The sequence below is a fragment of the Pelophylax lessonae genome, assembly GCF_965119305.1.
Source record: "Pelophylax lessonae genome assembly, chromosome: 9".
Classification (NCBI taxonomy): domain Eukaryota; kingdom Metazoa; phylum Chordata; class Amphibia; order Anura; family Ranidae; genus Pelophylax; species Pelophylax lessonae.
The window spans coordinates 258,715,940-258,729,940 of NC_138776.1; the positions used below are offsets into that span (position 1 = coordinate 258,715,940).

Below are 14,001 nucleotides of genomic sequence, written 5' to 3' on the forward strand. Positions count from 1 at the left end.
TACACCCTAAATATAGAACCATTTAACCAACTGTCCATCCAGAGCCTCTGGTTTATAGACCAGATACACCCTAAATATAGAACCATTTATCCAACTGTTTATAGCACGGATTATGAGGTTTGAGTTTCTGACTAACAGCAACGGTAGTGACTGATGTTTTGCAGCTTTTATGTCTGAAGGACAAAATCCACAAAAGGTTGGAGATTCTGGCAGCTCTCTTGAGGTGACTGACCCCAAACCACGTTGTGCCAGACAAGGTAGTGAGAACGATTTTTGGCAAATTAGCTCTTTTATGCTCAAATGCCTGCACAAGAACCCTAGAAAGAGAGGGACCATTACTGGCTGGCCATCTTATTGGAGCTTCAGTACAAAGGGAAAATGGCCAGTCAACTGCTACCATCCAAGAGGGAGTACAAAATACAGCACTTCAAAGAACCTCAGTTGTTTGTCAAGTAAGCGCAGATCTGCCTATCCCCTTGCAGTGTTGACCAGCGCACTTTCAGTAAAATTAATCAATCCTGGATAAAAGAAAGAGTACAAAACCATCAATCATTCAAAGCCCCCCCCCCCCCGTCACACACACATGAAAACTGTTACCTGTCATTGTTACCAGCTGTTGCCATCTCTTCTGGCCTATTACTACAGTACGCCTCACAGTTTTCAGCCTATTCCAGTGTTCTACAGTGCACTGTAAAGGTGCAACACAGCTGGACCTCAGATGTCCAATAGGTAATGGTTGCTGCATGTTCTAAGCCTAAAGATTTGTGGACTAATTTGATGCTTCGGTGTTGAAAATGTGACACGTCATGTTTCTGCAGCTGTTCTTCGGTCAACAAATTTTGTTACCCCTAAAGTTAGTCTCTTTCAGTAGTCCAGCATTATAAACGTGTCACACATAGTGTTTCTGTAGCTGAACCTCGCTACCAAATTTATAATGTTTACTGTAGAACAAATCTTTTTTTTGTCTCACCAAGCATGCTATTCCAGTGCTCCGACTCTCCAAAATATTTGTAACTTTTGTCTCTTGGACAATACCATCTTATATTTTTTTCAAGCCTGCCTTGTCTCTCCCTTTTATTTTGTGGCTTAACCAAGCTGCTTACATGCTGCACAACAACTGTAGGATATTTGTGGTTATTGTCTCTGAAATAATACTCTCTAATCTTTATTTCAAGATAAAACCTGCCTTGTCTTGTCCTCTTTCATTGTGGCCTAACCAAGCTGCTTACATTCTGTCTAGCCACTGTACAATATCTGTGGTTACTGTCCCTGAAATAAAATAAAACCTGCCTCATCCCTCCCTTTTACATTGTGGCCTAACCAAGCTGCTTACATTCTGTCTATCCACTATACAATAGTTGCGGCTACTGTCCCTGAAATAAGATAAAACCTACTTCATCTTACCCTTTTACATTGGGGCTTAACCAGGCTGCTTACATATCGTCCAGCCACTGTACGATATTTTGTGCCTACTGTGTCTAAAATTTTACAATTCTCAGTCCAGAAACAGCCTACCTTTTACGTTTTTGTAATTAAACACACACTTATTTGGAGAGGTGAGGAGGATTCTGGAAAGTCTTTAGTGATAATTGTTACTTTCTCTTATTACATGGAATGATAAAGTTGTGAAGAAAATATCTGATGAGCCATTAACATCTGTCTTCACAGAGCATCACCCATCACAGTGCCTCCACCTTACTGCCTAATAACAGAGGTAACCACTAACCAGTACTAAGAATATTCTAGAAGTCACCCTGAAGATCATTGATCTGCTGACAGGAGAGGTGAGCGGAGTCGGGATTTCTGGGACATTATCCAGTAACAGACAAGGGATGTGTCTGGATGGTGACTGTATCATTCTGTGTGTCATGTTCCTATAAGGTGTCAGGATGTCACTGTCTATTTCTCCATGGAGGAGTGGAAATATTTAGAAGGACACAAGGATCTCTACAAGGACGTCATGATGGAGAATCAGCCCTCCCTTACAAGACTGGGTAAGAGGAGACTTTCTTGTAAAGGACAGAGCAATACGGTGGGTCCACATACTGTAGACCCTCAATCATCTGATAAAAACATAGACACAATGTATTCAGTCAGTGTGTGTGTTTCCTACAGATGGATCCAGTAATGGGAACCCACCAGAGGAAAGCCCCTATTCTCTGTATTCTCAAGAATACACCCTGGATTATCACACCATCCCTCACCATCATCAGGTAGATAAGATAAGAAGAACCAAACGTGATTCCAAACTGTATGAGATTATACTCTTCTATGTAGTCTCAGCCTACTCTATTTTAATATTTTATTTTTTCTCATTCGGTTGCTTTAGCACAAAGAGCAGATGTTTATGAAAGTTGAGGTCAAAGAGGAAGAAGAGGAGATGACTGTGATGGGTTACCCACAAACTGCAGAGAAAGTTGGAATGACAATGACCAATAAGCAGGAGGAACCTTCTCTAGATCTCAGCACAGGTGAGTAATGAATGCTATTTACTGAAACCATGCAGATATGTAGATTAATAGTTTAGGGTCTGTAGACCTTCACATCTCTAGGTAAGATGATCTCTACAAGGACGTCATTATGGAGAATCAGTGGCTCCTCACATCACTGGGTAAGAGGAGACTTTATTGTAAAGGAGAGAGCAGTACGGAGGCTCCACCTGGATCCCCCATCATCTGATAAACACATAGAAACAATGTATTCAGTCAGTGTGTGTGTTTCCTACAGATGGATCCAGTAATGGGAACCCACCAGAGAGATGTCTTCGTCCTCTGTATTGCCAGGATTCCACACAGGAAGATCACACCATCCCTCACTATCATCAGGTAGGTGGACTCGGTGTACAGAACACAGGGTTCTGAATTTTGCGATATGACATCATTCTATGTAATCTGTTATTCCTTTTTAATGTATTTTATCATTTTTGGGTTTTAGGGTGAAGAACTGAAAGACATCAAAGTTGAGGTTAAAAAGGAGGAAGAAGGGTTGCTGGTCAGGGGAGCTCAGCAGTCTATCGAGGAGGGTGGTCTTCTATGTTCCATAAATGTCACAGAGGAAGGCCTAACCTACGCACACCATGATCAGGTAGATGAGACTCGTTCAAAAGAACTTAAAAAGGTCTAAGTTATGAGAGAACATTGTTTTAATGTAATCTTCTGTTATTGGAAGTTTATTATTTTTCAAATGTAATTTTTTATTATTTTTTGGGGGTTCAGGATGAAGAATCAAAAGAGATCAACATTGAGGATAAAGAGGAAGAAGAAGAGACGTTGGTGAGTGGAGATCAGCAGTCTATGGAGGAGGGGGAGATGAATATGGAAAGTAAACAGGAGGAATCTTCTCTACACATGGACACAAGTAAGTAAAAAAACACTAAATGCAGAAACAGTTCACATTTTCATTTTACATCTGAGTATAGGGTATGTAGTTACATTGTTACATGGGTTGAAAAAAAGGCATAAGTCCTTTTGAGTTTACAAAAAAAACAAAAAAACCAAAGCAGAATTTGATCCAGAGGAAGGCAGAAATCCCATATAATGTTAGGTCCACTTTTCTTTAGGATAAAAACCAATCCTTCCCGATGCTAAAGGTCAACCTGATATCTCCCCGGATCAACATTCCTCATTTATAGTAGACATTTATAATTGTATTTGGAAACACATTGTCATATATGCAGTGATATAATGAGTCAGCTAGAACATGTTTCCAATGGAAGACTATTCCTCATCTGCAAATCTCTCACAGCAAAGAAAGCTTTCTGTATGCAGGGTTAAACCATTTTCCGCGGATGATGGAAGATTTGTGCTGCCTTTATTAGAGAAAGGAAATGTATTATCCCTAAGTAAGTGAAAGATAGATAAAATTGCTCAAAATAATACCATCGTCAATGTACCTACCCCATCACGTAATGTCCCCAAATAAAGGAACTGTCTATCTTGTTTGCCCAGTAAACCGTCATGTTCCCAACAAATGAGGTGGAGATACTGTACATCATATGAAAGGTCCATCTCCATTCCTCAATATAACATCATGTTCCCAACAAATTAGGTGGAGATACTGTACACCATATGAAAGGTCCATCTCCATTCCTCAATATAACATAATGTTCCCAACAAATGAGGAGGAGATACTGTACACCATATGAAAGGTCCATCTCCATTCCTCAATATAACGTCATGTTCCCAACAAATTAGGTGGAGATACTGTACACCATATGAAAGGTCCATCTCCATTCCTCAATATAACATAATGTTCCCAACAAATGAGGAGGAGATACTGTACACCATATGAAAGGCCCATCTCCATTCCTCAATATAATGTCATGTTCCCAACAAATCGGGTAGAGATACTGTGCACCACATAAAAAAGGTCCATCTCCAATCCTCAGTATAATGTCATGTTCCCAACAAATGAGGAGGAGATACTGTACACCATATGAAAGGTCCATCTCCATTCATCAATATAACGTCATGTTCCCAACAAATGATGAGGAGATACTGTACACCATATGAAAGGTCCATCTCCATTCCTTAATATAACGTCATGTTCCCAACAAATGAGGAGGAGATAGTGTACACCATATGAAAGGTCCATCTCCATTCCTCAATATAACGTCATGTTCCCAACCAATGAGGAGGATATACCGTACACCATATGAAAGGTCCATCTCCATTCCTCATTATAACGTCATGTTCCCAATAAATGAGGAGGAGATACTGTACACCATATGAAAGGTCCATCTCCATTCCTTAATATAACGTCATGTTCCCAACAAATGAGGAGGAGATAGTGTACACCATATGAAAGGTCCATCTCCATTCCTCAATATAACGTCATGTTCCCAACCAATGAGGAGGATATACCGTACACCATATGAAAGGTCCATCTCCATTCCTCATTATAACGTCATGTTCCCAATAAATGAGGAGGAGATACTGTACACCATATGAAAGGTCCATCTCCATTCCTCAATATAACATAATGTTCCCAACAAATGAGGAGGAGATACTGTACACCATATGAAAGGCCCATCTCCATTCCTCAATATAACGTCATGTTCCCAATAAATGAGGAGGAGATACTGTACACCATATGAAAGGTCCATCTCCATTCCTCATTATAACGTCATGTTCCCAATAAATGAGGAGGAGATACTGTACACCATATGAAAGGTCCATCTCCATTCCTCAATATAACATAATGTTCCCAACAAATGAGGTGGAGATACTGTACACCATATGAAAGTTCCATCTCCATTCCTCAATATAACGTCATGTTCCCAACAAATCGGGTAGAGATACTGTGCACCACATAAAAAAGGTCCATCTCCAATCCTCAGTATGATGTCAGGTTTCCAACAAATGAGGAGGAGATACTGTACACCATATGAAAGGTCCATCTCCATTCCTCAATATAACGTCATGTTCCCAACGAAACGGGTAGAGATACTGTGCACCACATAAAAAAGGTCCATCTCCAATCCTCAATATAACGTCATGTTCCCAACCAATGAGGAGGATATACCGTACACCATATGAAAGGTCCATCTCCATTCCTCAATATAACATCATGTTCCCAACAAATGAGAAGATACTGTACACCATATGAAATGTCCATCTCCATTCCTCAATATAACGTCATGTTCCCAACAAATGAGAAGATACTGTACACCATATGAAAGGTCCATCTCCATTCCTCAATAAAACGTCATGTTCCCAACAAATGAGGAGGAGATACTGTACACCATATGAAAGGTCCATCTCCATTCCTCAATATAATGTCATGTTCCCAACAAATGTGGTTGAGATACTGTACACCATATGAAAGGTCCATCTCCATTCCTCAATATAATGTCATGTTCCCAACAAATGAGGAGGAGATACTGTACACCATATGAAAGGTCCATCTCCATTCCTTAATATAACGTCATGTTCCCAACAAATGAGGAGGAGATACTGTACACCATATGAAAGGTCCATCTCCATTCCTCAATATAACGTCATGTTCCCAACAAATGAGGAGGAGATACTGTACATCATATGAAAGGTTCATCTCCATTCCACAATAAAACGTCATGTTCTTAACAAATGTGGTTGAGATACTGTACTCCATATGAAAGGTCCATCTCCATTGTATCTATATTTTTCTGTTATGATTGCACCCAATTCCATACCAGAATTCTGAGAAACTTGAATGCTGTAGCGACATACATGACTTCTGAATGCAAAAAAGAATAATTATAACATTTATGTAAATTTCCCTTCCAACAGATGGACACAATGTCCGGAATACCTCTGAGGAACATCTCATTGTATCTCCAGATTATAAAGCAGATAATGACATAGTCAAATATTCTCCATCTCCGGGAGTGAATCTCATTACTCAAAACATACATAACAGATCTTACCAATCGGAGGGATCAATTGATCCCTCACAATCTGGGGAATCTTCTGATAATTTACATACTGTTACTCCAGATATCCATCTACAATCTCACAGTGATGGGAGGTCAACAGATCCATCTACCCCCAAGGAGTCCTCTTTAAGCCATGAAGGAGTTCATACAGGAGAGCATTCATTGTTATGTTCTGTGTGTGGGAAATCCTTCACCGAAAACAGAAAACTTCTTAGACACCAGCGAATTCACACGGATGAGCGTCCCTATTCATGTTTAGAGTGCGGGAAATGTTTAACTGTAAAAGAAAAACGTATACACCAAAGAATTCACACAGGTGAGAATCCTTTTTCGTGCTCAGAGTGCGGAAAAAGTTTCACTGAGAAAGGAAAACTTCTTTTGCACCAAAAAAGTCACACAGACGAGCGTCCTTATTCGTGTTCAGAGTGCGGGAAATGTTTCATTCAGAAAGGAAACCTTCTTAAGCACCAGAGATGTCACACGGGTGAGCGTCCCTATTCGTGTTCAGCCTGTGGGAAATGCTTTATCGAGAAAAACGCACTTGTTATACACCAGAGGATACACACCGGGGAGCGGCCCTATTCATGTTCAGAGTGCGGGAAATGTTTCATTCAGAAAGGAAACCTCCTTAAGCACCAGAGATCTCACACAGGTGAGCGTCCCTATTCATGCTCAGAGTGCGAGAAATGTTTCACTGAGAAAAATGCACTTCTTGTACATCAGAGGATACACACAGGTGAGCGTCCCTATTCATGCGCAGTGTGTGGGAAAAGTTTCACTAAGAAAACTGCATTTCTTGTACACCAGAGCAGACACGCAAGTGAGCGTCTCTGTTCATGTGCAGAATGCGGAAAATGTTTCTTTCATAAAGGGGACCTTCGTAAGCACCAGAGAAATCACACGGCTGACCGATCCTATTCATGTTCAGAGTGCGGGAAATGTTTCAATCAGAAAGGAAATCTTCTTAGACACCAAAGAATTCACACTGGTGAGCGACCCTTTTCATGTTCAGAGTGCGGAAAATGTTTCATTCAGAAAAGAGACCTCTATAGACATCAGAGATGTCACACGCGCGAGCACTCGTTTTCGTGTACAGAGTGCGGGAAATGTTTCACTGACAAAAATATACTACTTCTACACCAGAAAATTCACACAGGGGAGCGTCCTTTTTCTTGTTCAGAGTGTGGGAAATGTTTCAATCAAAAGGGAAACCTTCTTAGACATCAAAGAATTCACACGGGTGAGCGTCCTTATTCATGTTCAGAGTGTGGGAAATGTTTCATTCAGAAAAGAGACCTCTTTAGACATCAGAGATGCCACACAGGTGTGCATCCGTTTTCATGTTCAAAGTGCGGGAAATCTTTCACTGAGAAAAATGGACTTCTTCTACACCAGAAAATTCACACGGGGGAGCGGGATTATTCTTGTTCAGTGTGCGGGAAAAGTTTCATTCAGAAAAATTCACTTCTTAGACACCAGAGGGTTCACACAGGGGAGCATCTCTATTCGTGCTCGGAGTGTGAGAAAAGTTTTGTTCAGAAAGGAGACCTTATTGACCACCAGAGGATTCACACGGGCGATCGCCCTTTCGCATGTTCAGAGTGCGGGAAATGTTTCAGTTACAAAAAATCACTTCTTTCCCACCAGCGAATTCACAGGGCGCAGCCAGTGTTTATTCACAAATAAAGTTTTATTGTTTTTAATGTCGGTTTTCTGGATTTCTCTTAGATTTAAGCTTAATTTTTATTGTGATATTCAATTTTTGATTTTGTAAAATAAATCCTAAAGCTCCACCCAATGTGGTGTTCCGAGTCCCTTTTTTGGTACAAATACCCATGATTTTTAAATAGTTGGTGATTGGAATGAGAATGTGCGTTCATAGAGTCATCCATTGGTGTTTTGTTACACTTTATTATTAAAAGTATTGGGACGCCTGCCCTTTGCAGCTATAACAGCGTCAACTCTTCTGGGAAGGCCGTCCACAAGGTTTAGGAGTGTGTCTATGGGAATGTTTGACCATTTTTCCAGAGGCGCATTTGTAAGGTTGATGAGAAGGCCTGTCTCGCAGTCTCCCCTCTAATTCGTCCCAAAGGTGTTCTATCGGGTTGAGGTCAGGACTCTGTGCAGGCCAGTCAACTTCCTCCACCCCAAACTCGCTCATCCATGTCTTTATGGACCTTGCTCTGTGCACTGGTGCGCAGTCATGTTGGAACAGGAAGGGGCCATCCCCAAACTGTACCCACAAAGTTGGGAGCATGAAATTGTCCAAAATGTCTTGGTATGCTGATGCCGTAAGAGTTCCCTTCACTGGAACTAAGGGGCCAAGGCCAACCCCTGAAAAACAACCCCCACACCATAATTCCCCCTCCACCAAATGATTTGGAGGGCTGGCCCAATACTTTTGGCCATATGGTGTGGATGAGCAAGTTTGGGGTGGAGGAACTTGACTGGCCTGCACAAAGTATTGGGCCACCCAAATCATTTGGTGGATAGGGGATTATGGTGTGGGGTTGTTTTTCAGGGGTTGGGCTTGGTCCCTTAGTTCCAGTGAAGGGAACTCTTAAGGTGTCAGGAAACCAAGACATTTTGGACAATTTCATGCTCCCAACTTTGTGGAAAAAGTTTGGGGATGGTCCCTTCCTGTTCCAACATGACTGCACAAGCACAAAGCAAGTTCCATAAATACATGGATGAGTAAGTTTGGGGAGGAGGAACTTGACTGACCTAAACCCGATAGAACACCTTTGGGATGAATTAGAGTGGAGACTGCGAGCCAGGCCTTCGTGTCCAACAGAATGGTCACTTATTCCCATAGACACACTCCTAAACTTTGTGGACAAGCCTTCCCAGAGGAGTTGAAGCTGTTGGGCCAAGGCCTGGCTCGCAGTCTCCACTCAAATTCATCCCAAAGGTGTTCTATCGGGTTGAGGTCAGGACTCTGTGCACACCAGTCAAGTTCCTCCACCCCAAACTTGCTCATCCATGTCTTTCTGGACCTTGTGTGACTGGGATACTGTTAGAGTTCATGTGCGTATAAAGGCAGGTGTCCCAATTCTTTTGGTAATATAGTGTATGTCAGCTGATATTCTAAGGAAACGTGAAAACAAAATATCCCCATCATAGGCTGCATAATTTCCCATCCATTATCTTCATCAGTGATACGGAGATCATCTTTATTGGTGGTGTAATAGACCCTGTTCTCAACAAGCGCATGTCCACCGTATAACGTTAATAGGAATAAAAAACAACTGCGCTAGTCCACCAAAAAAGAAATGTGAAGCAGCAACTTCAAATGTGACCGACACCCCAAAAAGCAATAATATAAATAAGTTGCGCTAAAAAAAGTGAAACATATAATATGAATTATATCAAAATATGAAAAATTCATATTTAAATTGTGATAGTCCAAAAAGTGTCCGTGTAACTGTCCAATAGTTGGAAACGTAATATGGGTTAACCGTGCAGGATGTTACCTTTGATAACATCATCTTTGTTGAAACGCGTCAGGTCACGGCGTGCTGACGTCGCCTTTACGTAGTGTCCAGGAAGGACAGGCGAGCGGAGCCGTTCGGCCGGCGGCTGCTACCACTCTCCTTTGGCAAATTTACTCCTTCGTTTGTAAGTGTCTCTTTTTTATTTAAATAAATTGCTTGTGGGATTTTATGCTATGGCGTCCTCTTCTGTATTCTATGGTTGACGTTCCTCTCCAACATCCCGAGTCCCTAGTGGAGGCCATAGAAGATTTGGATATTGATCCTACGATTAGTCTAATACCATCTCTGCCCATCTTTACCTGGAGTCGGTAAGGGTATTTTGAATCGGTGTTGATCACTCTGGTTTTGCATGGTCGGGACCCCTTGCAGAATTTACATGTCCTTTATATTCGTAACTTTGGTAAGCTGCATTCCTATTGGTGGAGGTGTCTGGCTTTTCAACTTTGGCTGCTTTTTTCCTTAATTTTGGTAAGAAGTACCCATTGAGTGTGTCTTGGTGGTTGAGTTTCCATCTATCCTCATGTCTATATATCAGATTATTTGACCATCTATACCACTTGGAATTTTGGTGTTCCCTAATCACTCTGGGTGCTACCTTCATATTGGTTAGCTTGGTTTTACGCTATGGCGCTCTATATTTTTATATTTCACATGTAATCAACATACTGAGGTGATCTGCGTAGGAACCGTGAGGTCCATCGCGTTCAAGTTCCTGTGTACATCTGGAATTGTTGTCACCCTTTGGCACAAACCTATTTTGTTTCCGGTAAGCGGTACCTGCACGGTTACCCCATATTACGTTTCCAACTATTGGACAGTTACACGGACACTTTTTGGACTATCACAATTTAAATATTAATTTTTCATATTTTGATATAATTCATATTATATGTTTCACTTTTTTAGCGCAACTTATTTATATTATCACCGTATAACGTTCCTTTGCCTGGTAGCAGCACAATCCAAGATCCCTTAGCCCACCCAGTCACTTGTCGAGACATCAGTGTAGGGTGGTAAGAAGCATAAGACAACATTATTCAAACACATAAGGAGAACAGAACAGCCCCATCGTAAAGACCGTCTACTGTTGGAAAGTTGAAGATACCTGTGTGTCATGTTATGGAATGTAGTTTACCCCGCCCTGTGTCATTATGCAAGGAGGGGTGTATATCTCTTTGTGCCTGTGTTGGAATAAACATAAAAGACAAAATACATAAAGCGCTCGGGGAAAAACAGGTACAAGTCTCTGGTATAAATGATGGTAGGGGTGGTCAGTCCATGAGAGGTTAAAAAAGTCTATGATAGACTGAAAGATGGTGGTAAGCTGTGTTGCACTCAATTAGGGCAGCTCTTCTCAGGAGTGAAGGCAAACTCTGGAGAGAATATATAAGGAGAGTGTAGACTATTTATTATAGCACATGATAAAAAGACAAATGGCAACTCAGAGAAGCCAAAAAACATCAGACTTTTAGGATAATGCAGTGGTAAGGCTCCTCTCGGTGAACTGTGCATCCGTTCAACCCGATACATCAGCCGGGGGCACCGTGGTCTGTGGTAGAAGATGATGCCGGCAGTCTCCTGTTGACTTCCGGGTTCCAGACGGAGGCCGTGAAGAGACACACTGCACGGGGAGAGGAGTGTGAGGTCACCGGGGAGCTAGGCAAACATGACACGTTTCTGAGCGTGCGCGAAGTTCTAACTGAGCATGCGCGCTCTTTCTTCACGTGTAGAGTAGGACTTTACTCTACCAGTTCACCAGGAGGAGCCTTACCACTGCATTATCCTAAAAGCCTGATGTTTTCTGGCTTCTCTGAGTTGCCATTTGTCTTTTTTAATCATGTGCTATAATAAAAAAGTCTACACTCAGAGGCACTTTTCTGTTCTTATATATTCTCTCCAGAGTTTGCCTTCACTCCTGAGAAGAGCTTCCCTAATTGAGTGCAACATGGCTTACCACCATCATCAGCTTTCAGTCTATTATAGACTTTTTTAACCCCCCATGGACTGACCATCCCTACTATCATTTATATCAGAAACTTATACGTGTTTTTCCCGAGCACTTTATGTATTTTGTCTTTTATGTTTATTCAAACACAGGCACAAAGAGATATACACCCCTCCTTGCATAAGGACACATGGCTGGGTAAACTACATTCCATAACATGACACACAGGTATCTTCTGCCCGGTATTGAAGTGGTTAATTGATGAAATGATTAAATCCATGAACGGAAAATTAAGTATGTTGGTATGAGTCACATTCTGTCAAGGTCCATAGTGATCATCTCACCACATTACGGTTGAATTTTTTAATATCAATCCAGTATGGTGAAACCAACATTCGCCCCACATGCTTTACCTGCACAGATGTAGTCTCTGGTAAATATATTGTGAAGGCCTCCTTCCATCCAGTGAACCAGATAATAAAAATGCTTTAGTGAGCCCTTCAGCTTTATCTCCACCGCGGAGGATTCCTTCCCGCCACAGGACTGGTCCCTCAAAGCCACTTAATTTTTCCAGTTGTCCAGCTTTGGCCTCTCCGATGTCATCGCATACAATAATCCTAAAACCAGATAATAGGAATGCTTTAGTGAGCCATTTGGTTTTATCCCTACTTTGGAGGATTCCTTCCCGCTATAGGACCGGTCCCTCGAAGCTGCTCCATTTCATGAGTTGTCTAGTTTTTTCCACTCTAACGTCTTTGCGTACAATGAAATGCCAGAGATCTTGTGAACCAGATAATAGAAATGCTTTAGTGAGCCATTTGACTTCATCCCCACCTCAGAGGACTCCTTCTCGCTATACAACCAGTCCCTGGAAGATGCTCCATTTCTCCAGCTGTCCTGATCCTGCCCCTCAACATCATTGCGTACAATGCAATGCCAGCGAAAATACTACAGGGGGTATTTAATAAAACTGATGCACATAGAATCTGCATATGCATACATTTCCAATACAATGATTAGGTCGTTGAATGTTTCATTGATGAACTGAATAAATCCATAAACGCAAAACTGAGTTTGTTGGTATGAGTCACATTCTGCCCATGTCCATAGTGACCATCTCACCACATCACGCTTGAATTTTTTAATATCATCCAGTATGCTGAACTGCTGGTGGAACACCATCCCTACAGTCAAGCACAGAGGTGGAAACATTAAGCTCTGGGGCTGTTTCTCTGCTAAAGGTACAGGTTGACTTTACCGCATTGAGGGGCCAATGGACGGGGCCATGTATTGTAAAATCTTGGATTAAAACCTTGTTCCCTAAGCCAGAACATTGAAGTTGGGTCGTGGATGGGTCTTCCGGCATGACAATGGCCCAAAACAGACTGCCAAAGAAACAAAGCAGTGGCTTAAGAACCCAGATGACTGCAGGAGTCACCTGGGGCAGCAGTATCAAATTGGATAGCTTCTCCAGTGACCCAGAAAACCATAAAGGAGCCATGTTCCTCTTGACTACTTCTCTAACTGCAGTGTAGCTGTGGACAAGCGCAACCTGCAGTGGAGAAAGTAGACTGCATCCACCTACAAACTTTCTAAATTTACAGCTACATGGGCATGCTGGACTCATTTTCAGACAACCACCGCCTACCAAAACCTTCTATTTCTGGATGACGAGAACGTCACAACACTTCATGTATATGAGGTGAAGGCCTGGCGAATCTGGGAGTGGACCTGCTATTTCCTCCCAGGTCTGGTTGTGATGCCTGAAATAATAGCTTAGGAGAGTACAAAGTAGTGAGGAGAGTACAAAGTAGTGATCGACCAATATCCGTTTTTCGTTGCCGATACCGATATTTTGGTCAATGAATATCGGTATCGGCCAATATGGGCCGATATTTTCGTACATTTAAAAAAAAATATTTTTATTTTTTTTCTTTGACAGGTACTCCTGTGGAGGGATCTGGGGGTCTAAAAGACCCCAAACCCCTCCTCTGCACTTAAAAGCATTCAAAACGCCAGGTTTGGCTGTTTTTAATGCTGTCATTTTTTTAATCTGGCGCCAGTACCCGGAAGGGATGTCATGACATCCCTTCCCGGGTTTTTGCATGGATAACCCGGTCAGAGCCGAATGCTGCTTTGATCGGGTC

The 14,001-nt window shown here is 41.8% G+C and overlaps 2 protein-coding genes across 2 annotated transcripts in view; both read left to right on the forward strand.

Annotated features, from left to right (window-relative positions):
- The window catches only part of LOC309562832 (uncharacterized protein), a 119,105-nt gene extending 111,179 nt beyond the window's left edge, over positions 1–7,926 (forward strand). The window contains exon 2 of the mRNA XM_082267146.1: positions 7,838–7,926. The gene's annotated coding sequence lies outside the window, so the exon portion shown is untranslated. The remainder of the gene's footprint in view (positions 1–7,837) is intronic.
- LOC309564409 (uncharacterized protein) overlaps positions 1–8,107 on the forward strand; it is a 121,571-nt gene extending 113,464 nt beyond the window's left edge. The window contains exons 20-25 of the mRNA XM_082269037.1: positions 165–223; positions 2,330–2,471; positions 2,755–2,825; positions 2,941–3,084; positions 3,216–3,357; positions 6,270–8,107. Coding sequence (XP_082125163.1) covers positions 165–223; positions 2,330–2,471; positions 2,755–2,825; positions 2,941–3,084; positions 3,216–3,357; positions 6,270–8,101 — 2,390 coding nt within the window. The 3' untranslated portion in view covers positions 8,102–8,107. The remainder of the gene's footprint in view (positions 1–164; positions 224–2,329; positions 2,472–2,754; positions 2,826–2,940; positions 3,085–3,215; positions 3,358–6,269) is intronic.
- Positions 8,108–14,001: the final 5,894 nt, after the last annotated feature.